At 41.7% G+C, this 25,989-nt stretch overlaps 1 protein-coding gene across 1 annotated transcript in view; it reads right to left on the reverse strand.

Moving 5' to 3' along the window:
• Positions 1–8,675: 8,675 nt before the first annotated feature.
• The window catches only part of LOC143378905 (von Hippel-Lindau disease tumor suppressor-like), a 109,889-nt gene continuing 92,575 nt past the window's right edge, over positions 8,676–25,989 (reverse strand). The window contains exons 3-4 of the mRNA XM_076831017.1: positions 12,520–12,828; positions 8,676–10,247 (exon numbers count right to left, since the gene is read on the reverse strand). Of these exons, the coding sequence (XP_076687132.1) occupies positions 9,959–10,247; positions 12,520–12,828 (598 nt within the window). The 3' untranslated portion in view covers positions 8,676–9,958. The remainder of the gene's footprint in view (positions 10,248–12,519; positions 12,829–25,989) is intronic.

A 25,989-nucleotide genomic window follows, 5' to 3' on the forward strand; every position in this document is an offset into this window, starting at 1 on the left:
TAAAACGAAAACGAAATTATTTAAAACTCCGATAAATGACTTTTATTTATGAAAGTTAGCAGTTCCATTCGACCTCTGCTTATTAGTATTGCTCCGAAGAATGCAATTATTTTAATTATTACGTACACCGCGTCGAGGGTTAATTAGCGCCTGATTGATTTTAATCCCTACTCTACGAATACCCAGTAGACACTGGAAATATTTATTGCATCACTCATTTATACATTTATTATTATTAGTAACTAAGTATGGAAATATTACAGCAAAAATATGTAGCTCACTGAAATCTGTTCATAGCAAAGCTACCTTTCCATAGAAATTCAATTAATAATTTTTGTGATAGCCTGTTATTTTAATAAAAGTTTCTGAACTCCTTAGACGTTGGGACTCGAAAAGAGAGAGTGATATGTATCGCGTTATTAAGCACCCTGTTTTTCATTCAAGAAGCTGAAGCTTCTTATTCACGAACTGTTAATAAGCCTAATCAAATTCCACTCGGAAATCCACGAGTCCCCGCTCGAATCTCTAAAAACCCTACACAAGTTGCGCAATATCCCCAGGCTCATCGAATTTAGAGAAGCTACAGCGCGACGTCCCGAATGGTGAAAGTTTCAAACGGTCCAGGAATTTCCCAATGGCTCGTCGAGGCCCGTGATTTCTCTTTTGTCGGGGGAGAATCCACGCGATCCGTCGACCTCGATCCCCAGCAGATTTTCCGCGTTTCCTCCTCGCCCCCTCCTGCCCCGCCGTGGGTCACGACAGGCACCCAGTCACGAAGCGTATTTTCGTGAGCAAATAAAAAGCGAAGCCAGGCCTCGCGCTCCCGCGAAGCCCACTAGTGTTTGGAGAACCGCGAGCATTCTTCCAGCCGAATTCCCATTTCTTCCTTTTCTCAGCGATGTGGGCGAGCACAGAGCGCTACACGAAGTTCAGCACTGCTGCTGCTTGCTTTAAATTTATAGTGGGGTGCTCTGTGGGGGGTGAAAATTTCGGGGATGCTCGTGGAATAGTTTGGATTCAAATAATAGCGAATAATAATAATAAAGCGAATAATAATAATAATAAAGCGTAACACTATGTTCCTTCAATTCACAAAGTTGGAGGGGAGTTGACATAGATACTTCGAGTTATGAGAATTCACTGTCGTTCAGATGGAAGTATATTCTTCTTACTTATGAGAATTGCAAGCCCTGAACGGTGATACTAATGTAAGATAAAATAAAAGATATTCTTGTCACGAGCACCAGCAGGCCTTGGATTCCAACCAAAGGGTGCTCGCAACACTGGGGAGCAGTGTTGCGAGCACCGGGTATAGGCCCGTGCATAGCCTGCTGGTGTTCGCAGCTGAAGATAGAAGAAGGTCGGCCCCCTTCAAGAGGACGATCGGAGAGGCCGACGAGAAGGAGATCTTGTACCGAACGCCATTGCGTTCAGACATACGGGTCGCACCTTTGTAAACTATTGGTCTGCGTAACAATATAGTTCAGTCGCGTGTGCGTCCGTTTAATTATTCTTCTACTCCTTTGCGTCGGGGTGGTCTGCGGTGAAAACGCCCCGGCGCAACAATATTTATTAAAAGAATATAATATAAGAAGTGAATAACAATGAAAACTGATGCGTCGTCTATCACGCCGTACATGCGACTGTTTGTTCGTCACGCTCCTCGCGAATCGCGATCACCGTTTTTCTGGCAACGCATCGCTCTACGCATTCTCTTCATCACACACTCTGTCTCCATCGACTGATCGCCTCGCCTCGGCGACGCAAATAATTGCGCTAAAACTCTCAAACACCACACTAATTGTAATTTTTTTTCTCTTTCTTTAAATAGTAAATCGTGGACGTGGAAGTACGTCTTTGAATTTTCTTTCACAAGTAGTTTAGTTTCCACCGAAGCTGACGGTGGTGCGGTTCCATTAAAAATTACCAGACTATTCGACGAATGTTCGGAAGTCGTGGAAATTTTCTACGTACCGCTCATGGGATTTCCGCCACTCTGTGACATTTCGTGGGGGCGTTTAAGAACCATTAGGATCAGGCTAGATTAACGAGGTAGCGGCCAGAGTCCATTTGCCGTGCATTTAATTGACCGTCGTCTCCGCGAATGGCCGCAGACGAGGCTGAATCATCGTCAGCAATTCTCTTTGCATCGCTTCCTGGTCTATTGTCGCGATAGAACGGCAGAAAGGTCCCGGCGGAAAGATCAACGGAGACAACGAGCCACATTGACGATATTCTTTCGGTCGATTGTGCGGGAGGATATTCGGGCAGATTGAGGTGCAAGAATATTTAAAAAAAATGTTGGAATGTGTACAACGATGGACTGTTTCCTGGAGTTGGAGTGTCAGGGACTTTGGGGACCCGGTGACTTGTGAGTTTTCCTTTCCTTCGCTACAGGAGACCCAACAGAGGGGAAAACGGTCTTCTCGACCCCTGCGCTTCTCAGTCCGAGAAAACCCTCCAAACGGTTAACTTGCATCGCGCTAAAGACTATTCTTTTTATTACTTTTAGTTTAAGTATTACGCAGCTCTTATTATTATTATACTGACGATCGACTGTGTAACTTTTATTTTCTTAAATAAATAAACATTATATTCTAACAAAAAAAGAACAGTTTCGTTCTGATCAAGTGGGCAGAGATTCTTCTGTTTGAAATTGCTGGGTAATTTTTTATGAGATTTCTAGTAGCTTAGAAATTTCAGTGTGAATTTCTCTTCCCCACATTATCTACCTTCTACCATACCCCTAAGCTTCTAAATATTTATTATTTTTATTTATTTATTTATTTATTATTACGGGTAATAGCCCTGTAGTATATTGTAATCAAATGAAACATCACGAGTAGAGGACGGACAAGTAAGATAATATTAGCCCTTGGTTGACACTCTGGGTGTGAGCCAACCATAAGCTGATTTTGACGCTCTGTACCTTTTCCAAAACGTAGAATATCAGATTAGTGACAGCATCTAGTGTTAGATTGGAAAGTTTACTACACTTTAGAGCTATTACTCAAACGTGGCAAGCGTCAATTGTTGTCCTAGGATCGTAGGTAGCAGGTTATGGGGGTGAACCACCCAATGTGTGCTAAAGACGTCAGTTTCGAGTGAAGAAAAAAGTATTGTGCTCTCGGCTGTTTTCGCTCGCATTTATCGTAAGTAGGGTAAACCAATGTGAATTACAAATTTAAACATTATTATTATATGTTTATAAATGGAGTGTAGTTGCACTTTTAATATCCAATATTTTTAGTTTCGCGTATTAAGGGGGTATACCCGTTTGAATCCTCGGAAAATGTGTATATTTTGTGGATTTTTTTGCAAATCAACGGCTTGATGAAGATTTCCCGTTTTTTTACTATCTTTATATAGTATTATTAACTACTTAAAAAAAAAGTTTCAGTTAAAAAACTATTGTTTTCTGGAAGTTATGCTCACATATCCGAAAGTCTCTCGATTTTAGACGGTTAAACGGTGGGCCTAAAAACTTCCTCCCCAGGAATAAAAAAATCCCCGAAACATCGCCATCACAATCGAGAGCCGCCCAGGCGTAGTCGCCAACGCTCCCCGCCGCGTCGACTCGCGAACTTTTCCAAGCGGAATCCACACCATTACCATCCGCGCGCGTTACGTCGCTCCGCCGGTGCATTTAGCTCAGCTGACGGTTAATCAACGCACGTATGCCGCAAAAGCGTCCCGAAGGAAAGATCCGCGGGATAGCCAGCACTCGCATGGCTGATTACGGACCAGTATCATCAGTTTGAGGACGATGGGATGATCGCTTTAATAACTTCGTAACTCTAACTTGTGAATTGCTGGAACGAGGCTGGATTACCGACCAGCCACCAGTTTCCCGGCGACGTTTCTTCCCGTGGAATCCCCCTCTTCGCCACCCCGTCTCATCGCTGGAACGGAAAAAGTTACAGGAAGCCTCCAACTGCAACACCCCTAGCCAGCCCCCTTCTAGCAGGCTATGTACCGCTTCGTCCCTTTCTCCCGCCCTTTTCTCGTCCCTTCGATCATCAGGTCTGATGTAAATTAGTAGGTACGTTAAGTGGTGGAAACTTCTCGGGGTGGTCGATGAAGATGGTTCGACGGTTTTAGCGTTGAAAAGATGTCAAGGTTATCGGAAATAATAGTAGCGAGGGAAAAGGGGGTCATTCTACTTTGATCGGCCGAAAAATGAAGCTGTTTTTAAAGATTTTTTTCTGAATAAATACAACGTATAATGAAATAAAGCTTTTTGGAATTTATTCAGCTACTCTTATGTTATAGAAAGAAATTAAAAAGGTTGTTTTAAGTTGTTTCGTGGCGTAGGTGATTTCACGGCTTAGGTTTAAGGGGAGGTTCCGGGCTAAAAATCGATTTTTTTTATTTCATTTTTTGAATGTTCAACCTTTTAGGAATATATGTTTAAAAGGATATTTTGAAATTCGTAAAATTCCCGAAGTTATAAGCATTTGAGTAGCCGCAAATGCATGGGAAACAACCGGCCACTTGGCGCTGACGTAAAACTTTAAACGCGTTTTTCTCGAAACAGTGTTCTCAAAACGGTGGGACATCCTGTATCTCCAAAAGTTATTATCCGATTCGACTGAAACTTTTTTTCATTTTGAAGAATATACTTCTGGCTAGGGGGGGTACCACAAAAAAAATACAAAAAATTGAAAATTTATAATTTTCAAAGGCGTTGAAAGGATGAAAAATATAGTGAAAAAGTGATTTCAAACTTCAAGTGTCGTTATTTTCTAAGAAATATCATTTTTGTAATTTCTTCTGGTTTCCCCCCTAGCCAGAAGTGTATTCTTCAAAATAAAAAAAGTTTAAGTTGAATCGGATAATAACTTTTGAAGATACAGGTCCCACCGATTTGGATGAATTTTTTGACGCCTCGAATTTAACGACTCCCCAGTGACGTCTGCAATGATTAATAATAAAACAAAAAATATATTTCTATAATTTAAAACATTCTTAATACAATGCAAAAAGTTTCATTAAATTATATGTAGCAGTTTTCCTTTAATTAATTCCTAAAGATCACCTATTCTGATGGGCTCTAGACCGGAACCTCCCCTTAAGGTGAATGTCCCAATTTCTGCTCATTTAAGAGATAACTCGTCACAAAGAAGGTGTAAAAAATTTGTTTGTGATGAAAAGATGCAGCATAATTGATTAATTCTTTAATAATAAATTAACTAATTAAAAAACTATTTAAGAAAGATATTTCAAGATGTTTAACTATTAGTAATTTGTAATTAAATACACTCGCGTAAATGTTTAAATAATTTAGAATTATTTTCTTGCAACTATAGTACAAACTTAACGCATATAATAATAAGAAAAATACGAAATGATCAGAAATGTGGACATGAGCAGAAATTGGGACATTCACCTTATCTGAAACAACAAATTTGAAAAGATTCTTAATCTGTATGAGTGTCGCTGTCGCCCGTAGCTCAATTAACAATTTCTTTCGAAAGGTAACCGAATAAGAAATAATTCTCTGTTTACCTTTCGTAACACCACCTCCCTGCTCCCTCCTTCAAATGCCTCCTGGAGTCTCTTAATATAGCCTTCTCTGGCTACCCTGGCTCGACTCTATCTCCCGCACGCACTGACCTACCCTAAGACCGCAGGCCGCTCTCACCCCCTCCACGCAGTCATCCACGTAAACACACCCCATATTGCCACTCTGACCACGGGAATGCGCGGGTATGCCGCGAGTCCATATTTGTAAACATCTCAGTCACGCTTAACACTCGGAAAACTCTATCGTTCCCGCGATATTAACTTTTTTCGAGGTCCTTGATGTGGCGGTGTTAAGCCCGTGCGGAGAACGCCCATGTGCGTTCAGTCAGTGTGCCAAACGAATAGGACGAAGCTATATCCGCACGTGACTTACGCTCAAGTTCCACTTATGCGACCGATAAATTTATTCGTTCACCACTGACTCTGTAGGGTCTCTATGGACAGTATGCTCATCGCTGTTGCTTAAGAATCGTACGTAGCTGGGGGATACCGACGTAGTGGAGATGGATCGATGAAGGGGGCACTGTGTACGGTTGAAAATAGCAATCGTAGTAACTTTTCTCTTAGCTTTAATAGTCCCGACAGTGTACTCGGGGCACGAGTAAAAATACAGTTCGTCTAACTCGCGTAGAGCGTCGCTGTGCGCCTTATCGTTAAACGGGCTCTTAGGAGTAAGCGTGTCGCCGATCGCCAGCATCTGTAAACGTCGTTACGAAAATACGCGCCTGTAAAAAGTAACGCTGGCGTCCTGGTAGCGCGTCGAGTCGAGGGGTCGCGTGGGTTCGCTTCGGAATGCTCGAGCCATCGCCAAACACTACTCAGCGAAGCCGTGACGCGTAGAAGTACAAGCGATTTTGGTAACCTGCGGGGGAAGACAGTCGCCAGTGAAAATCGGCGTCTTCGCATGCACCGGGAATGTGGCACACGGGTGGCAGAAAATTTAAGAGGTGATACTAAATTAAAAATAAGTGAAAATGTGGAATAAAACTTTCTGACGTGGCGCTCCGTTTTCGATAAAATTCACTTTGAATTTTACTTTGGTTTTTAAGAGGTTTCCCTGCCTTGACGGCCTGAAAAGGAGCGCGATATTTTGGATTTTTTTAAGAGGAACCCTCAAATTATATTAATTAAAAACTTCATGCATATATTTGTACAGACTTAGGCAACATTTTAGAGAAAAAATACGGTACCTGAAACTTTATACGCGTTTTTCTCAAAATAATGCTTTTCGAATTTGTTAGCTTGATATCTGAAAAAACAGTCACCCGATTTACTTCAAACTTGGTACACATCTTCGGTAGATGTCCCATTCTCGCCGGTACTAAAACTCGGTTCTTGCAAAATTAGACTTTTGCGACTTAAAAAACCAGCGATTTTTTTTTGTTGCAGAAATCGATGTCTGCTTTAGACGCTGCCATTTTTTTTTAACTTTCAGTATTTCTTATTTAACCTAGTTCGTCGATAGCCACACGCATACAGGTTACAGTATTTTTTTACTTTTCTATTTCAGACAATTACAACGGCTGATTTTATGCTAACAATGCACACATTACTTTTGTAAGGCGCCCTATTCGAAGCACAATAACTCCGGATATAACCACTATTTTTGGACACAATTTTTTTTTCATATCCTCTAAATACTGACACACGAAACCACAAAGCTGGAAGTAAATATATTTAATGGTTTTGTTTTAAAAAATTCCCAAAGTTCGCATCATTTTTCGTCCGTCAAGGTAGGGAGACCCCTTAATTCGCTTTATTTTCGACGAATCAGGGACACGCGGAGGTAAGGGGAGCGCGCGAAAATGAAAACTGAATTTTCATCAAAAACGAAGCGCCGGATTAAAAAACTTTATTCCATACTTTCGACTATTTTCCTATCTAGAATCACCTCTGAAATTTTCTCCTACATATATCATCAGAACATCCCAGCATAATCAACATCGAGGTCGATCCGGAACCGCCGTTGCTAAAATCGAGCCAAGTGGTGCGATCGGCAGAGTGATTTCAAGCTCGCTTGAAAGATCAACGATAAAGTCCTCGAGGGCCTTGGCTGAAAAATCGCGTGGAGGGCATCGATTTTTCGGCGCTCGATCTGCCCGAGTGCCCCGAGCAGCGCGGTTCAAATGCCTGCCCGTCGAACAATGAATGTCCCAGGGTAAACAGAAACAACACCGCGCAACGGTGAAGCCGTTCCTAAGGGTGGAGCGAGAACGGTGGGGTTGAACGCGAAGAATTCAGGCAAACAGAGGAGCGCGACCGAGCCGACCTTTTAATCCCTCCCCACTTGCAATTTCTCTGTTGCCGACGAAGAAGAGAAAACACTCGAGGAATTTCGTGCTCGCCGATAAGCTCTACACTTTTCCTACGATTACACGCGCGCGCGTGTGTGTGTGTTGTAGGAACTCGCGGGTTTGAGAGGAAAGCGACGTAACTCGAGGCGTCGCCGCCATTTTGGTTGCAGAAAGAATGGTGCAGTGGAAGCGGTTGGCGACGATATTTTGGCGCAGGTAACAGCGTTCGAGGTTTATGGGCGCAAGCTGGGCTCTTTTGGATGAAGTTCCCGAGTGATGTGGTTCTAAGGGGGTTTACTGTAGCTTCTAAGTTCCTGCAAGGGCTGAAAGAGTTGGCTGCTCGAGGTCAGCGACTCGCCGCCCCACTACGTCCTAGAGCTACCCCTACTACAGGCTTCAGCTTCGCCAGCATCGCCTTGAAATTTCCTATGCCACATCAATGGACCTCCTCTCGACCACTTGCCCAGGTGTTCCCTGTTATATTATAGAATTCCCCTCTAGAATTCCTTTGGAGGGTTCCACGCGACGCCCTTGGACCTTCCAGCTTTTTACACACCCCCCCGCCAAGTCCTTGGAGCTCCTCTTTACTTAGAAAATCCCCTTCTTACCTTGCTGAAGCTTCCCCCACTGGAACGAGGTAGGCAACTTGCACCCACAACCTCTTCGAACGGTATCAACACGATTTGCACGTGGAAGCTGGTGCGAAAGCTGCTTCCAACACACGATTCTTCCTTCCACACAGACGTGACCCTTATACGGAATTTACGAAGTTACACGAATCAGTAAATTTGGGTCAAGTCGACTCAGCATCGTAGATTTACAAGAAACGAGCATGCAAAAATAAAACTCAGTTCGTTTAATTAATACGGTTTAATGTCTTGCGAACATGTTAAATTTCTATCGTAGAAAAGATTAAAAATAAAAGAGTCAGAAAAATTATTATTACTGCTCGTTAGTGGCGGTTGTCGGTTATTTAAGGGTATGGAGGAGTTTCAGTCCAAATAATACATTAGTAAAGTAGAAATGGGGATTCGTGACTCGATTTGGGGAAAAATCACCCGGTTCCCGGGCAACGGTCAAATGTAAAACGCGCGATTTTAGTTCGCGTCGCTTTCCTCGCGAGCTAACGCGCCCTACAAGCAACCGCCGCACAGTGGTTCGAGTATTCTACATGCTAGCTGGACTTAATTATTTTTTCGCGGTATTGGGTTTATGTGGGCTTCGAATTGTTCGAAAACAAACCTGATTCATATCACAGTTTACGATGTTACTAAAAATATTAACAGAATAAAAATATAACTAATTTAATAAAGGAAAAAAAACCGAAACGGCAGTATTATAGTTCAACTATAACAGCAAGTGTGCCTTATAACTATTACTTTCTTCTTAATTGCAATATGTACACGCTACACTTATTCACTACTTGAATCATCCGAAGAACATTCAGTAGAATGTGATGATATCTCATCTTCGTCAAGCGGACTGGTGCTGGCAACTTCTCTTTGCAGAGCAGTTTCAGTGGAATTATTTATTAACAACTCAATTATTTCTGGGATTATTAAGCTGAGCTTTTTGGGGGGCATTTGCGTATAGAGTCTGAAATATAACAACTGTGCTATCTCTCCTGCCGAGCGTCGCGTTCGAAAACAATTCACAAAACATAGTTTTGCAAATTTTTGCAGATCGATCATTTGATTAAAAAAATAACTAGAAAGTCCCTACTTTCCGTACATTCAACCATTGTCGCGCGGAACGCCGTGGAGCGGTAGTAAAACACTGTGATTAATTTTAATAGTGATGCAGAGAAAGCTGATTTCAAAAACCAGGTTTTAAGCTTCGAAACTCAGAAATTACAGGAATTGGCATAATGTTAGGATAATGATATAACTGATAATTACAGTTAAAGTACAATACTGTCGTTTTGTTCTTTTTCCTTTATTGAATTAGTCATATTTTTATTTCACTGATATTTTTAGTGGAATAATAAACTGTGATACGAGTCAGGTTTGCTTTCTAACAATTTGAACCCCATGTAAACCCAATACCGCGAACAAATAATTTTGTCCAGCTAGCATGTAGCATACTCGAACTACTGTGCACCGCCATGATTGTGAAACTATCGCCAGAATTCTGCAACCTCATATGGTCTTACAGTTGAACGCGTCGCCGTCGGCGACCTCTTCCGCCAGCAGCATCTCCGCCAGCTCGTTCTGAAGGTTCCTGGGAATTTCGAGCTGGTACGCCTGCCGATGATGGGTCAGGAGGCTCTTGGTGGCCCTCAGCGTCAGCGCGCGCAGCGTGTAAATGGGCAGCGTGATGTGCACGCACGTCCTCTCGCTCCTCTGCGGCATCTCGCTTTGCCGGAGGCCGGGGTACTTGACGAACCAAGGCTCCGGGAAGAAGACATCCTTCTGATTAACCACGTACCTGAAAACCGTGTCCTCCTACGATCCTGAACCAGAATCCAACGCGCTAACCGAATCCAAGCGAGCGGGGCACTCGAACCTAACCGGAGCCGACAGCAATCTTGGCGTTAATAAAATACTATTACAAACAGGGCGATTGCTCGAGCCCCGTCTTACTGGAAGTACCGTAATCCCTCGATCGCCTTGTCTCGAAGGGAGAAAGAGTTGCTGGACTTCTAATAAGGGATGTCCGGCTGCCCGAACACGCTGATTCTTTTTAAACTGTGCGGGGTTGTAGAGTTCCAGTCTATAAGTCAATTTTTTTTTTATTTCATTTTTCGAATGTTCAACCTTCCAGGAATGCGTGTTTAAAACGATTTGTTGAAATTCGTAAAATTCCCGAAGTTATAGGCATTTAAACGCGTTTTTCTCGAAACAGTCTTCTCGAAACGGTGGGACCTATATCTCCAAAAGTTATTATCCGATTCGACTGAAACTTTTTTTATTTTGAAGAATATACTTCTAGCTAGAGGGGATACCAGCAAAAAATACAAAAATTTAAAATTTATATTTTTCAAAGGCGTTGAAAGGACGAAAAATATAGGGGAAAAGTAATTTCAAACTTCAAGTGCCGTTATTTTCTAAAAAAAATGTCGTTTTTGTATTTTTTCTGGTTTCCCCCTAGCCAGAAATATATATTTCAGAGTAAAAAAAGTTTCAGTCGAATCGGATAATAACTTTTGAAGATACAGGCCCCACCGATTTGGATGAATTCTTTGACGCCTTGACTTTAACGACTCCCCAGTGCCGTATGTTATGATTAATTATAAAACAAAAAATATATTTCTATAATTTAAGACATCCTTAATACAATGCAAAAAGTTCTGTTAAATTATATATAGTAGTTTTCCTTTAATTAATTCCTAAATATCACCTATTTTTTGGGGCTCTAGATCGGAACCTCCCCTTAAAGCGCGTTTTCACCCCGAGGAACCGAAAATGGGCACGAGCGATAAATTGCCTGATACTTCTATTGAGACCCTCTACAAACCTGTACAGTTTCAAAATAAAATCTTGTAAGTTCTAATACACCCCAACTGAGTGATTGAAAGCATCCACTTCCTAAGTGTCCCTACCCTCCTGCAGCACTTAGAATTACTGTACCCGGTGCACGCTCGCAGCAAAACTACCCCTAAAACAGCTGGAACTACCTTGTAAACCGAAAGTCAAGCGGCAAAGTGCCCCGGCGCCAACGGCGTCCGCGTGGAGGCCCCGACTCTTTCTCCCTTCGACGCTCCCTCCCGACCTCGGGGCAAGTTGTCGCAGGCGATTGTCCAGAAAGAAGCTTCCGTCACTCGACGGAGTTCAATCTCGCTAATCGAGGCGGTATCGTCGGACCAGCTTGCCTCCGCGATCTTGCTGGGACCGTTCGAATAAGAGAATGGGGAGGATGAAGGAGCAAACGACCGTCTATGGTTGCATGGATCCTCGGTCGCACCCCGTCGGACGGAAAGAAACAGGGTGGCGTTGTTGCAGCGTTGCCAGGAGAAATTCCCTCCGAGGGATATACTATGACGTCACATTACTCCCCCTACCGCTAGGTGTAGACCTACCTCACTTGCATCACGTGACTTGAGTGACGTCTACTGTCTCCCCTCACTGACTCTCTACATCTCCATTTGTCTACAGTAGGGTAAAGGACCCAATTACTGTCATCTTAAGCTATTTTACTTAAAATAACGAGTAAATAAACTATAGTATATAATCTATAGTTTATTTACTCGTTATTTTAAGTAAAATAGCTTAAGGTGACAGTAATTGGTTAGGTGTATACTATTTTACTTAAAATAACGAGTAAATAAACTATAGTGTATAATCTATACTATAGTATATAATCTATACTATAAATTATATATTATAGTTTATTTACTTGTTATTTTAAGTAAAATAGCTTAAGGTGACAGTAATTGGTTAAGTGTATACAATTTTACTTAAAATAACGAGTAAATAAACTATAGTGTATAATCTATACTATAGTATATAATCTATAGATTAGTATAGATTAGTATAGATTAAATAAACTATAGTATGTAGAAAATAAACTATAGATTATATACTATACTATAGATTATATACTATAGTTTATTTACTCGTTATTTTAAGTAAAATAGCTTAAGATGACAGTAATTGGGTCCTTTACCCCACATGTTATGACATCAATAGTTCACTAAGTATACTACTTTTCCCTTTTTCCCTCGCATCTGGCAACGCTGCGTTGTTGCAAAGCTCCCTACCTGTCCCGCGACTCGTTGTCAACGAAGATCCACGGGTGGGTGACGAACGTGTTGATGTCCTTGGTGTCACCGGGGGTCATTATCCCGTAGCTGATGGCTTGGCCTTGGTAGTCGATCCAGTAGAGCGTCACGTTGCGCTGCGTGCTGTTGATGAACCTAACAAAGGATCTGTGATCGTTGTTGATCGAACGAAGGGGCTGCTGCTCATGGTTCTCCCCCATCTCCGCTGCGTCTTGTAACCTCGACCGGGACGGAACAGCCTGCGCTAGGACCACCGCCTTCGCCCCTTCTGCCAGGGCCACCCGACGACTGAAAGCAAGCAAAACCAACGGGGACTGGGATTAATCGGCCTGTCCAGTCGAACGTCTCTAGGAATCCTTCGGTATGCAGGACCGAGGGTAGTCTTTTGAGCCTTGGGCCCCCCTGGGGATCGGAGAACCCCAAGGAAACGAAATATCGGCCTCGTTTCGAGGGATGGTGCACCGAGACCAGGCGGGTGTAATTTTGAATTCGATGGGGGTTAGCTTGCTGGGGTGTAATGTGCTCAGCGGGAAGAGTTTAGTTAGTGTAAATTATTTAACGTAAATCACGGTCGAAAATGGCATGCAGGTTGAAAGGAGACAGGAAAAAAAGCTGTTTGATTTGGAATAATAAATCAATTTTTTAGTGCTACACCTACGCATTGAGTGACTATTAAGGAAGCAGGTGGCTTGAGGGGGGACACCACCAGGGGGAATGGCTGGATCATCTGAGAAGGAAATACAAAAAAGGTACATAAACTGGAATATATATTATCTGCCACCTAGCGTAGGATTTTTTGATACTTCAATTATTAGATTTTTTACAAGCATTTCAGTGCAATTTTTTATGTAAAAAAATTAAAGTTAGTTGTTCATACTACTATAATTTCCAAAATAATTTGAATTTTCAGAAAATCCTACGCAAGGTGGAAGGTAATATATTCCAGTTTATATATATGTCTTTTGTATTTCTTTCTCAGATGATCCAGTCTTTCCAGGGGGTGTGGGCCAGTTTGTTTTCAATCTTCCGGGAAACCATTTTGTTCGCTGCCATTTTGTACAATTTTTCAGATAAAATTTTTTTTTTTTTTAGGAAAATAAAGGTTGCTTTAAAACTATATAAAAAGTCCAAGCCCTATATTTTTATATATGCGAACAAAAAAATCCACAATTTTGTTTTGGGGCTTTATGCAGAAAGCTACCAACTTACAATGATCTGAGTATTTTGTTTATTTTAATTTTATTTATTTAATAGTTATTCCAAACTTTCTGTAGATTTGTGGGTTGGTATTATTCAGCAATTTCAGTTTCAGTTTCATCCACATCAAAGTCAAGTCGCTCTACATTGAAGCCCTCTTTACCTTCAGAAATCCTATTCTCGCGATTTAAATTGTCATAAAATTTAAACAATCTGCTGGAATGAGGAGCACCATTTTTTGTAAATTTTTAAGCTTTACATCCGATACGGCTTTTCCATTTGGCCGTAATATTGGTGGTTAGGAAGTTTTATGCAAAATAAGTGTGAGCCTAAAATGGAACTATGGCTTGGTAATTTTAATAATTGTATAACGTAAGAGTTGCTCTATGGGGTGGTAATTTTTTACAAAATAAAGGTCACAAAATTATTTGATTCGTACTGTGTTTAACTAATTTTCTGTCATTTCGATTGCTTTGGTTGGTAGCTGCAGCTTGGCAGCACGATTACACACTCTTGCATACGGAACATACCGATTCGAATAAAAATTAAAAATAATACAATTAAGGGGCTCATACCTAAAATAGCCCTTGTCAAGTTTAGGTGTCTCCCAGGAGAATAGGTACTCTAGCATCTTTAACACTTGTGCAACAGATTTTAATTTTCTGTTTTAAATATTCATCGCATTACGAAATACTGGTGTGAGTGTCATCTATAATAATATCGCACAAGAACTGTATCGAACTAAATCATAAATTGGTGGTCCTCCTGAGATTTGACAAGGGTCGTTTCTATTATGACCTCCTCAATTATTAAATATCAGACACAATTGACAGAGATACGCTCCACAAGGACTTTCCCAGAATGCTGCAAGCCGTAATACATTGTTAAGACGCAATCCCAGCGTTGACACAAAATAAATTTTATATAATAACAGACCCACTGAATTATTTGCTACGTGACTTTTTCATGGGAATGTTGCTGCGTCAGCATAGGAAATAGGATTCCAGAAAGATGAACCAGAACGTCGCAGCCTGAAATGTTTGCTATCGCTATTGTTTATTAAAGTACCAAAAGGAAGCGATTGTATTGTAACAGTTAGGTCGTTGATAAAAATGAGTGGGGGAGCACGCGTCTTTGGTTTACGGCTGTGAAATCGTCCACATGCTGCGTGGATCTTATTTTGCGGACTAAAAAGAGTTATAATAAATATATATTTAAAACCGGTAAGTCAATTATTTTTGTTACATTACAATCTCTATTCTATTTATTTCAATGTACAGTGGGACGTGCAAAAGTATCCGGCCACCCTTTAAAATCGCATAGCTTTTTTAAAATTAATCAAAACCACTTGAATTTTCTTTTGAGAAGCGAAAATCCCGAAATCAGCGATTTTCGATCTTATTCTGCGATATTTAAGTATAGGTATATAACTTATTTAAATCTACAAACGGTTTTTTTTTAATTTTCGTTGCAGGCTCATAAAAAAAAATTTAAAAAAAAACGACTTTTTCTATATTTTTTTTTTGCTATTCCGACCACGTGCATTTTTTTTCAAAACGACGAATCACGTCACTTAGCAAACTAATCCTTCTATCTTCTCAAAAAAACTCAAGTCGTTTGGATTAATTTTAAAAAAGTTATGCGATTTTAAAGGGTGGCCGAATTCCTCTGCACGCCACTATACAATATTAAAAATTTCAATATTTTTTTTATTTGATATACAGAAAACATCAGTCTCTGGAAAGCGATAGTTTGAGGCAAGATGGAGTCCTTGTACTATGGTTGTTCGAGGGTGAACAACGCCATCGTTCTCTATTATAATTTCAGTCGAATTTTCGTTTCTTCTAATTCGGATTGGAAAATGGTAAGAACATATAAGAAAAAACTAGACGAGGAAAATGGTCAAAAGAAGTTCTGAAGAAATCTGTAGATGAAGTTTTAAGCAACAAAATGAGGTGCAAGAAAGCTGCTCGAGAATATTGCCTTCCACAAACAACATTGGAACGTTATGTCCAAAAATTCGAACAGGGAAGTGAAATGGTCATTGGGTTAGGTGCAATTAAGAGTGTATTTTCGCAAACAGAAGAGGAAGAACTTGTCGAATATTTAAAAGATATGGGACCACCACTCTTGTACGAGGGGTAGGAAGAAAACAATTTAGAAGAAATTCATATTTACATCGATTGAGGAAATATTTGGGGGAACCGTCTTACCCCATTTTTGATACCCCGTCACACCCACCCCGTGGCAGGGGCAAGATGTTTTTTCATATTTTTTTTAAAAGTTTAATAACTTCAAATTTTTATTTAAATGTTGCTCGAACTATGTACCAAATGTGAAAAGTATTAACTTATAATTACATACTGATTCATAAAAACTTGAATAAAAGATATAATTATCAATTGTTTTGCATGTTTTCTTAGCTTCCCCTGCATTGCACACCCCGTAGCAAATGAAATTTTAATTGCGAAATGTAACAAGGGATTAGGTTTCTTAAAATTCAATGGAATAAACTGAAAGTATCATTGAAAACAGAAAAGCTACTGCAGGTGCGCCAGGTTGCAAAACCTAACCCGAAATTGTTAAACAGAAACAGACACCCCTTATGCAAACTTAAATCCATGGAAATTCGAACGCGATGAATTTCCCAGCGTGACTCCAGAAACAATTGGAGGGGGAGGGTGGGTTTGCACGGATCGGAAAATCGATCACGTGTAAACAATTTCGGTGACCAAATCGTCGAACCAACACGGGGGCTCGCGTGCACGGTCAACGTATCATAAAAAAAGCGTCCGAATATTTGCCCAGCGATTTTTCCCCCTGCGTTCGTGCGCGCGCGCGCGCCGTTCGAGTTCCCAACGGGAAAATATTTGGACGATGATACACCGGGCGTGAAATCCGATGAAACCATAAAACACTGGGGAAAAATTCGTAAACTGGACGCGGCGCTATGTCAAAAAAAAAAAAAAAAAAAATACAGAAAAGAAAAATATAGGATCAGTTTTAGAAAGAAGTAGATTTGGAAAGTGGTAGGTGTTCGGTACTTTCGGCCGACTCGGTACTTTCGGCCCGCTCAGTTTTCTTCGAGCCGCTCGAAAAAAATCGAGTTCTCGGCTCTATTTGAGCCGCTCGAAAAAATTCGAGTTCTCGGCTCTATTTGAGCCGCTCGAAAAAATTCGAGTTCTCGGCTCTATTTGAGCCGCTCGAAAAAATTCGAGTTCTCGGCTCTATTTGAGCCGCTCGAAAAAATTCAAGTTCTCGGCTCTATTTGAGCCGCCCGAAAAAATTCGAGTTCTCGCTTTTCTTCGAGCTACTCGGTTCTTTCGAGCCGCTCGCTTTTTCCGAGTACTCGAACAGCTCTACTACGGAGGCGTTCACAGTTTCAGAAATGGAATTCAGAGGAAAAGTGGAAACATATAGTTTTTTTTTTAGAGATTTTGAATATAAAGGGGTGGGAAATGTGAGGAAGCAGGGGGTGCGATTATAACCGCGAGGTGTTTAAGAGGAGGTGGCTAGTTTTGGGAGAAAAGTGGAGTCAGGAAACAGAGAGGAGGTTCAAGGACCGCCGAGTGGTCTGGAGTCGCTAATAATTCATTTAAATAATATATCCGACGTTAACTCGACGGGAAACGCGTTCATCTAGGCGAGGCAATCAATCATGGGGATGGTAATCAAATAGCTGGCTACGTTTCCTGAAGGTCTCGTTCGTCACTGGGAGGAACGCCGAGAGCAATGGCAAACGAAGCCACACTCCGGGACTATAAATATCGCTTGCCTATTATGCGACGTTCGTCGCGTCTGTCATTTAAATTATAACGATTTCGCGGATACCGCTGTCTCGAAAGAGTCGAATCCCCTCGGTGTTAGAGGAAGCGGAGATCAAGTCTTTATCTGATCGCGAGTAATTTCAGGCTTGAGTCCTCTGTCTGACATTCGGCTTCAAATAACTGTATTGGTATGTCGGGGAATAGTGGGGTTTATAAGGAAATAATAAAGCTTTGATTATTATCACAGACAAAATTTCAGAAACACTAAATAAATGTGCGAATGATAGTAACTTTTAAAATATTGGCAATAGCCAGTTGAAGAAAATTCTACAAGTAGGTAAAGTGTTAGTAAACATGCACACAAAATGCTAATATTGTAGCATTATTCGTTTCTTCAAAATAAATTTCCCAAAATGACTAGACGAGAACAGTCCCTTAAGGGGGTATTCTGGTCTGACGAGGCGTCTCGTCGCGTTATTTCCGAATTTTTTTACAAAGAACCCATCAGTTTTATTATTATTTAGTTTATTGCTACATGTTTACTGATGTTTGAACTATCTTTACAAATTTTGTAAATAGAAAAGAATTAAAATCAAACGCAGTTGACTGCTTTAAAATAGTGATGAAAAAAAACATGGTGTCACAGTGCCCATGATCGGGCTCCTTCTATAGTGATCTATAACAAAAAATGAAAAGAGATTCTTTATCTGTATGCCTGTGGCTATCGTCCCTACCAGAATGATAAAAAAATATTGAAAATTAAGAAAATGGCGGCGGTTTGAAAATTAAGTTTCGATTTTCGCACAATTGTTAAACTTTAATGGTCTGTGAAAGTTTAAAAACAAAATATTTTATCATAATTCTGGTAGGGACGATAGCCACATACGTGCTGATAATCTATGCAAAACTTGGACTGAGTTGGTCCAGCCGATCTTGAAATATCATGGTCACAGGTTCGAAAAACATGGTTCCGAGAAAAACGCGTTTAAAGTTTTGCGTACAATTTAGACAGAAAGGTGAGCTAGGATAATAACGGTCTCTTTGTAACCAAATGGTCGATTTTTGTGTTTTAAAAGACACAGAAATGCACCCCACCCCCATCACCCCCAGAAAGAACAGTCCGCCGAAACTTTGCCGAAAAACACTTGCAGGAACAAAACTGTTATGCGTCGCCCGTCCCGCTCAGTGAGCGCGCCATTCTGCACCCTGTAGCTCTGCAAATAATACGAACTGGAAAAAATCCTTTTGCACACGTATTAACCCATGTAATGTACCTGTAGAAAATGCAAAAAAAAAGTCTATTTTCTTTTTGCCCGTCAGACCAGAATACCCCCAAAACTCAGAACCCTGTGCATCTGAACATTTTTAATATCGTAATTCAGAGATAAACAGTATTGATTCTCAATTTATTCTCCCACTATTTTCATCATCGAAGATAGGTGTTGGAAAGCACCAGACAGATTTGCACCAAGTTCGATCACTCGGAGGGCAAGAAAAGATCGCCTAAGGAGAAGCGGAGGAGCGTTTTTAGGAACAGCAAATAACCGAGCGCCGAAATTTCGCCGGGAAATATCACGGGCCCCCTGTAAAATCGCTCTCCCTCGCGCGGGGAACGTTCCCGGCACTCCCATCGGCTTATAAAACTGCAAAACAATGGCGGGGAACGCCGAAACTCCATTACGGCTTTTCCCCAGAAAAGTGGAAGCCCGTGAAAGGCACGCGACGACCAGATTTCTGTTTGATAATACGCGCGTACGAGCGAGTGATCGATTTTCCGCTCCTGCGCACCTCCTGGCCGTTTGATAAAGGATATTAAATTGAAAAATGTCCCGCAGCTTTCTCTTCCGACACTTTTCCGCTTCGTTAACTCCCCCCGCCCGTGCGTTAATCGGCGATTTTCTCGCAATTTTTGTTAACTCGTTGCTCCGGGGGTCAGGAAATTCTCACCTTTGCTGGGAGTTTAATTGTAAAAAGCTGCTCGCCCCGCGAATATTTTTCATATAGCGACGATTTTGCTTTCTATTTCAAAGAATATTTTGGAAAGAGTTTTCTTCGTCAGTTATATATTTTTTTTTAACTCTTTTAAAAATTTTGTTAATGGAAGTTTGTAGCACTTATTGCGCCATTAAACTTTTTTTTTTAAACATTTCTTTCTGTCTGTTGTACTGTGGGAGTGCGAAGACCGTTTGATTGACAAAGTATGTTTGGGCCAGAGCGATTGGGATCGAGAGGGGATGTTTATATTAAGCCGCGTATTCACCTGCGCATTCGCCCCGAATGTGCATTCGGCGCGCACCGATTTTTTGCTCGTCCGGTGTTCGGCGCGCGTTCGGGGTTGAGTGAAATTTGCGGCGTCCATTTCGTGGTATTGTTCGGGCCCGAATGCGCGCTTTGATGGACCGCCAGCAAGCGGATCGGCCCGAATGCGCGCCGCGCCCCGAACGCGCGCCGAATACCGGGCGAGCAAAAAATCGGTGCGCGCCGAATGCACATTCGGAGCGAATACGCAGGTGAATACGCGGCTTTAGAGTATCGAATGCGTCAGGGGTGTGAGGTTTGAATGGTTTCGTCGAATGCATGCGGAGAGTTTGGGTGATCCGAGTGCGTGTCAAGAGTGTGTGTGTTGTAAGTGTGAATCTCGGGGAGCGCAAGATAAGAATGGATGAAGTCAGTCCTGCAGAGTCCGTCGAACGAGAGGCATCATCGCCTGAACCTATTCTTTACAATAAATAAGCCTTTTTTACTTTTCCACGAGTGTGCAGTTTACTCCTGCCCTGATCACCTAACATCCCTGCAGTACTTTCAGAGTTATACGCGAAAAAGTGGAAGTGGCAATTTGACTTTGAGGTTAGTTTTCACCCCCTTAAAGGGCGACAGGGCTGAAATGAAAGACACCGTTGTTCTTGTTTTGAATCACTCTAAAAACCGACAAAGTTGCGTTCCAATCGGTGAGTCCGGGTTCGCGGTGTTCCCTTGTTAGTCTCTTATTCTCTCGCGGTGTCGATCTTTGTGCCTTGAATTCCCTCTCCCCTGATCTCCGTTATGTTCGTCTCCGTCCTACCTCTACCCCGCGCTCTCTCCTCTCTCGGCCTCACCACCTGTCTACTGTCTTCTCAGTCTGTCGTTAATTCGAAACCGGCAAATCCCAAAGGATGGAAATAAACTCTACGGATATTCTCGCTGAAATCGATCTAAGTACTTTTATTTCATCAATCCAGTACAGTCTCAAACAGCAGCTAACTGGCTAACTAGGTCCAGCCTACGTAACCTTGAACAGTCACTTAACTCCATCCCAAAAGTGACAGCATCCACCGCTTAAATTACACAATAACAAATCGCAACCCCCTACGCCCACATTGCACTGCTCCGCGGCACACGTATCGCCAACTAGCGCGCGTCTTCAGCAGGCAAATGAAACAGGAATGAAGGATTTACGTCACACAGCTCCTCGCCCCGTCGAAGGCAACCGCCACCCCCGTCATCCCCAGCTATCGAAACGCCTCGCTGCTCGTCCCGACGATCGATTGGACGTTTCATAAGCGACAGCGACGTAATCCCCGCGGTTCTTAGCGCGACGGGGTGGTGGTGGTGAAAGATCGCCGCGACTGCACGCGTCGGAATTACGCGGCGAGACTTTACGCCCCGGCGTTTCATTAAAACTTTTTCGCCTGTCGCCTATCGATAACCGTAAAACAGAGGGGTGCGGGCGGAGATTCGACCGGAGCTTCCGTTTGAACGTGGACGGCGTCGCTCGTGGCCCGAATTAGCGATGACAAGGGAGCGGGGGCGAGATTTATGCTGGCTCGGCCAGCTCGCAATAAGAAGTTATTCCGTATATCTTTCGCGATTTATCGCGACCCTTTTCCCGCGGGATTCCAACTTTCGCAGCGAGAAACTTTCGCCGGTAGCGCTGAGTTCGAGCATCACTGCTGCACGGATCGTTGCAACGGAAGGGTGGGTGTACCCGCGCAATGGTGAGGCTTGTGGGCAGGGATGGGGGCAATCGAGGCTGCGAGAGGACTTTGGTGGCTGGATAGCAATAATTAGATATTAGGTGGAGCGTCTACTTACAGAAATAACCGGCAGTGGGACGGTGTTTTTTGTTTGCGCAGGCGCAATGCAGGTCTCGGTATTGCTTGGAATGCTTGCTTTAGTGGTTAGGGGATGATTGTAATTGGTGTGTCGAGTTCGTTGGATTTTGGGACGAGAGAATTGTTACAGAAGAGGCAAGGTGTTGAGATAAGATCTTCTCGTGTTTAAGGGGTTGTGACTACCTGCAAGGTCCGAAAACACAAGTATTTTCGGGATTTTTTTTTAACAAACTTGAAGAGGTTTTTAAATAAACTTGTATGTATTCGAGAGGGTACATGTGAAAGTACTTGTGGTAATTTTTTCGATGGAAAATATAAATAAATAAAAAAAATATCAGCGATCTCCTTTCAGCGATGTTTTTTTCAGTAGTTTGCGGTGACCACTCTAATTCTAACCTAGTTCATCTGAAATAAAGAATTCGCGGGAATTTAGTTAGTATATTGGATTATCTTGTCCTTGATCGTTCATTATCCCAACATATTAATTTGCTACAAAATAGCGGCTTCGCATAGCAAAAGTATCGATTTTCACTACAGAATCGCGCTCATGTTTCATCATTTTTCATCTGTAAAATAAAAACTACGCGACGGAAACGAAAAAGCCACGATTAAGGACAAGATAACCTAATATACTAACTAAATTTGGTCGAATGTTTTATTTCTGTTGAACCAGGTCAAACCTACAGTGGTCACCGTAATAAAAAAAAAACGCTGCCGGAAGATCGCTTATAATTCCATTATTTATTTACATATCGCATTGCAAAAAAAAACTACAAGAACTTTAAAATATATACTTTCGAATATACAACCGTTTATTTAAAAACTTCTGCAAATTTAAAAAAAAAAATCCCGAAAGTACTTGAGTTTTCAGACCATGCAGGTAGGCATAACTCCTTAAGGGGTTAGAATACTTTTACGTTTTCAATTTTTTCGTACATGAACTATATGGATAGCTTAAAATATCTGCCGAGTTTCGATTCTTTTCACTGCACCCTTTGAAAGAAATAAATTATAACTTGAGAAAATTGCGAATTCAGGGAATTTTCACGGCCAAGTTTTGCAAATAATGCTTGAAGAAGCATTTGTAAAGTGAAAAATACCTTTCTAGGAGTAAAAATAAGACTCCAACTGTCGTTCGAGTTCCTTACATCTAGATTTACCATGCGCAAAACGTAAGTATTTAAAATTTCATACACTTTCCTCTAATATTGTACGTCCGATACATCCTCAAGAGGAAATCTGCCGAAGAGGTTTTCACCGCACTCGACTATCAAATACGAAGTGGAGCAAGCTGCAAAAAAAACAGAACCCCTCGTAACGAGCGAATCGCCCTACTGGGACGAATATATCCGCGCGAGGAAACTTCTCCCAGTCGCCTTACGAGATTTTCCTGTCTCGCCGAGGGGGAGAGGTGGCGCGATTCGTGTCCAAATTTGAATATGGCCGCGGTATATCACCAGTCGTATCTCTCTGAGTCCCTTTGCCACGCAATTCTGATAAATTCTGGTAAAATATTGAATATCCTGGCGTCGAAACACCATTTCCAACAATCACGAACAACCTCCACAATTCCGCACGAAAATAAAGAAGAGGAGCTTAGGTGCTCAAATAGTGCGACTTTAAAGGGGCAAACGAAGAGTTCCAGTCACTCCACAGAGGAATTAGAACAGCCTAGATAACCTTAAAGGAAGTTTGGTGGATAAATTTAATGGACAAGTGGAGCACAAGAAGAGCGGAAGCTTAAGCAGGGTTCAGCTCTGAATAAATAACAAACACGGATACGATGGCCGGGGAAATTGTTCATCCCGGCGGGGGCGATCGATAGTCAGCGCTAACCACGACGTCCCGTCGATAACGCGACGCTCGAACACGTCCGCGGAGACGACGAAACCGCATTACCGTTCGTCATTCGTCTGTTTTCTTTTTCCTCGCGATCTCTTCATCGCCCCTGATGAATTAGAGGCTGTTGCGGTGCGGTGCGTGGTCGGTGATTCCAACGCTGGGACAGGGCGAAATTATGGCTGAAAGTCGCGGTTACGCGGCACGACGATCGTCTTGCGTAATGCGATTCGTAATTACGGGAAGATGGAGACGTCTACGGCTGGATATTACCCAATCGTCTCCTCGGGGACGTGGAAGCTTGATAGAGCCATAAAAGCTTGAAAGATTTCACCAGGAGTTAGGAGGAAGGATGGAGGGGCGCGGAAGAAGCAGAAAACGATGGACCAGGCTGCTGAAGACCCATGAAAACACGGAGTAATGATCCTGCGTGGAGTGGATGTGGGTCACAGTGGCGAGAGATTGGAAAAGTCGATCGGAAGAAGATTATTTATGGCTGGAATTAGAAATATGGGATTAGAAATGTTTGTTAAATATTTAGAGCGTAGAGAGGTCGGGCTGTTGTACCTACTTTGAATATTGGAGTGGAGGTGAAAGTTTACGACCCTGTGTCTGTGGAATTTATTTTAGTTTGAAAGGGGTAGTTTCTCGTTTTTAGCATGTTAGGCTTTTTTATTTTTCAAACATTATAAATAATTCCCGGGTGCAACCGGGTAACGGATAGGCTAATTGCTTATAAATTTTACTTTCTTCATTTATTATTATAATTAAAATCAATCAATATTTTAATTTTGTAAAGTTAAATTTGTGCTACTATCGACTCCATGCAGTGTTACAACTGACCCGTTGTCAGGGACGATTTTAACACTTTCTCCGCTTCTCATTTTTTATTAATAACCGGAATATTACTCGACATACAGCGAAACTGTTGTGGCTCAAATAATGTCAGATAAGTAAGTAACATTTTCGTAAAAAACTGTTGTGGTAACTGTAATAGTCTTTGCGTAAGCGTATTCCAAAGCCAAAGTGTTACTACCGCCCCCGGTCTACCCTACGTACGCTCCAGGCTTTGAATTTTTTATATACTTAGTTGTCTGCTCCAGCAAATGCAGTGTCGTTACTTAATATCGGTTAATATCTTCACATCAATTCTGTTTGGTCCTTTGCTGTTTCTGTTTAATTTATTCTAATGGAAATATTTATTGCATCACCCACAATCCAAAATCCATTGTGCTATACACAATGTTCATAGTTAATTGATTGCAGTGAACACCTAACGAAGAACCGTGCAATATTTTCTCTATACCAGTACCTACTGAAAACTGGTACGTTATTTTTCCTCCAATTTTCCTCCTGCCTAATTTCAGGAATAATATCTTCCTAAGGCAGCATTTCTCAATGCACTGTCACTGCAACACTTTAGTCAGGCATCCCCTTTTGTATTAGACTTCAACCTGATCCCCCTTTTTTTTTGGAGACATCCTGTACAGAGAAGTGCTTGATGGATACCCTGCCAGGACGATAGAACAATGTACACCGTACAGATTGGAGGGAAGACGGAGTATTATCCGATGAGAAAGAGTTAAGCCGTAATCTCGGCTGACGGGCGTGCTCAATTAATCGATTCTTCCGCCATAATTGAACCCTTTTTGCGCAAAAGCGATCCTTTATCGATGTCTTACACAAATTTATCAGGGGAGCGGTATATTCTGCCTCAAACGTGCCGCTGAACGAGCACGTGGCGGACGAAGGAGCAGGTATTGCTCCAAATGATGCACCTGTTTCACAAATCTTAATAAAATCAGTAGAAGCATCAGATTGTCACTTTTTTCTATTTTTTGTCACATTGGAAGCTTCCTTTGGAAATTTATTTATTTATTTATTTACGGGTAATCCTTTTAGCATACGGTATAATAGAGTGCCAATGTTATTGTATCCACGAGGTCTTTCAACATCTGAAATTATTATACAAAACCCTAATTTAAAAGCTCTCTTTGAAAATATAGTGTTACTATATAAGATTATATCCACTTGGCGCTTCGAAATTTGGAAGTAGGGGAGACCGGGGCTAAAAGTTCCGGGGGTAAGTTGTTCCGACGGCTCTATCTTTAAAATAAAAAGAGCGTTGTACTTTAAATTATTATTTTCGTGTGAGTTGATCACGCCACCCTGTCGCCCACTTTAGTAGCGTCCGCGACAGCGAATCGTGTGGTTGTAAGCAAGGACCTACTAGTCGCGTACCAGGTAAGTAAAAAATATTCTACCATTATTTTTTGGTCTATTTCAATTATTTAACGTCGATATTATTAAAAAAAATTTATGAAACAAATAATTTATAAAAATAAAAATTTTAACGTGGAGATATCATCAAAAGGCACCCCGACGGCTCCAGAAGGGAATTCCCCGCGGGCGCCAGGGTAGTTATGGGGTTTTTACCCCCTAATTCCCATGGCTACTATGAAATTTTTAATAATTTCCATGTAAATATCTCTATTATTAAGGCCCATTGGCAAAAACGCTCGGACACCTATTTACTTATTTTCGACATAGATCCA

The sequence above is a fragment of the Andrena cerasifolii genome, chromosome 2 (assembly GCF_050908995.1).
Source record: "Andrena cerasifolii isolate SP2316 chromosome 2, iyAndCera1_principal, whole genome shotgun sequence".
NCBI classification, from domain to species: domain Eukaryota; kingdom Metazoa; phylum Arthropoda; class Insecta; order Hymenoptera; family Andrenidae; genus Andrena; species Andrena cerasifolii.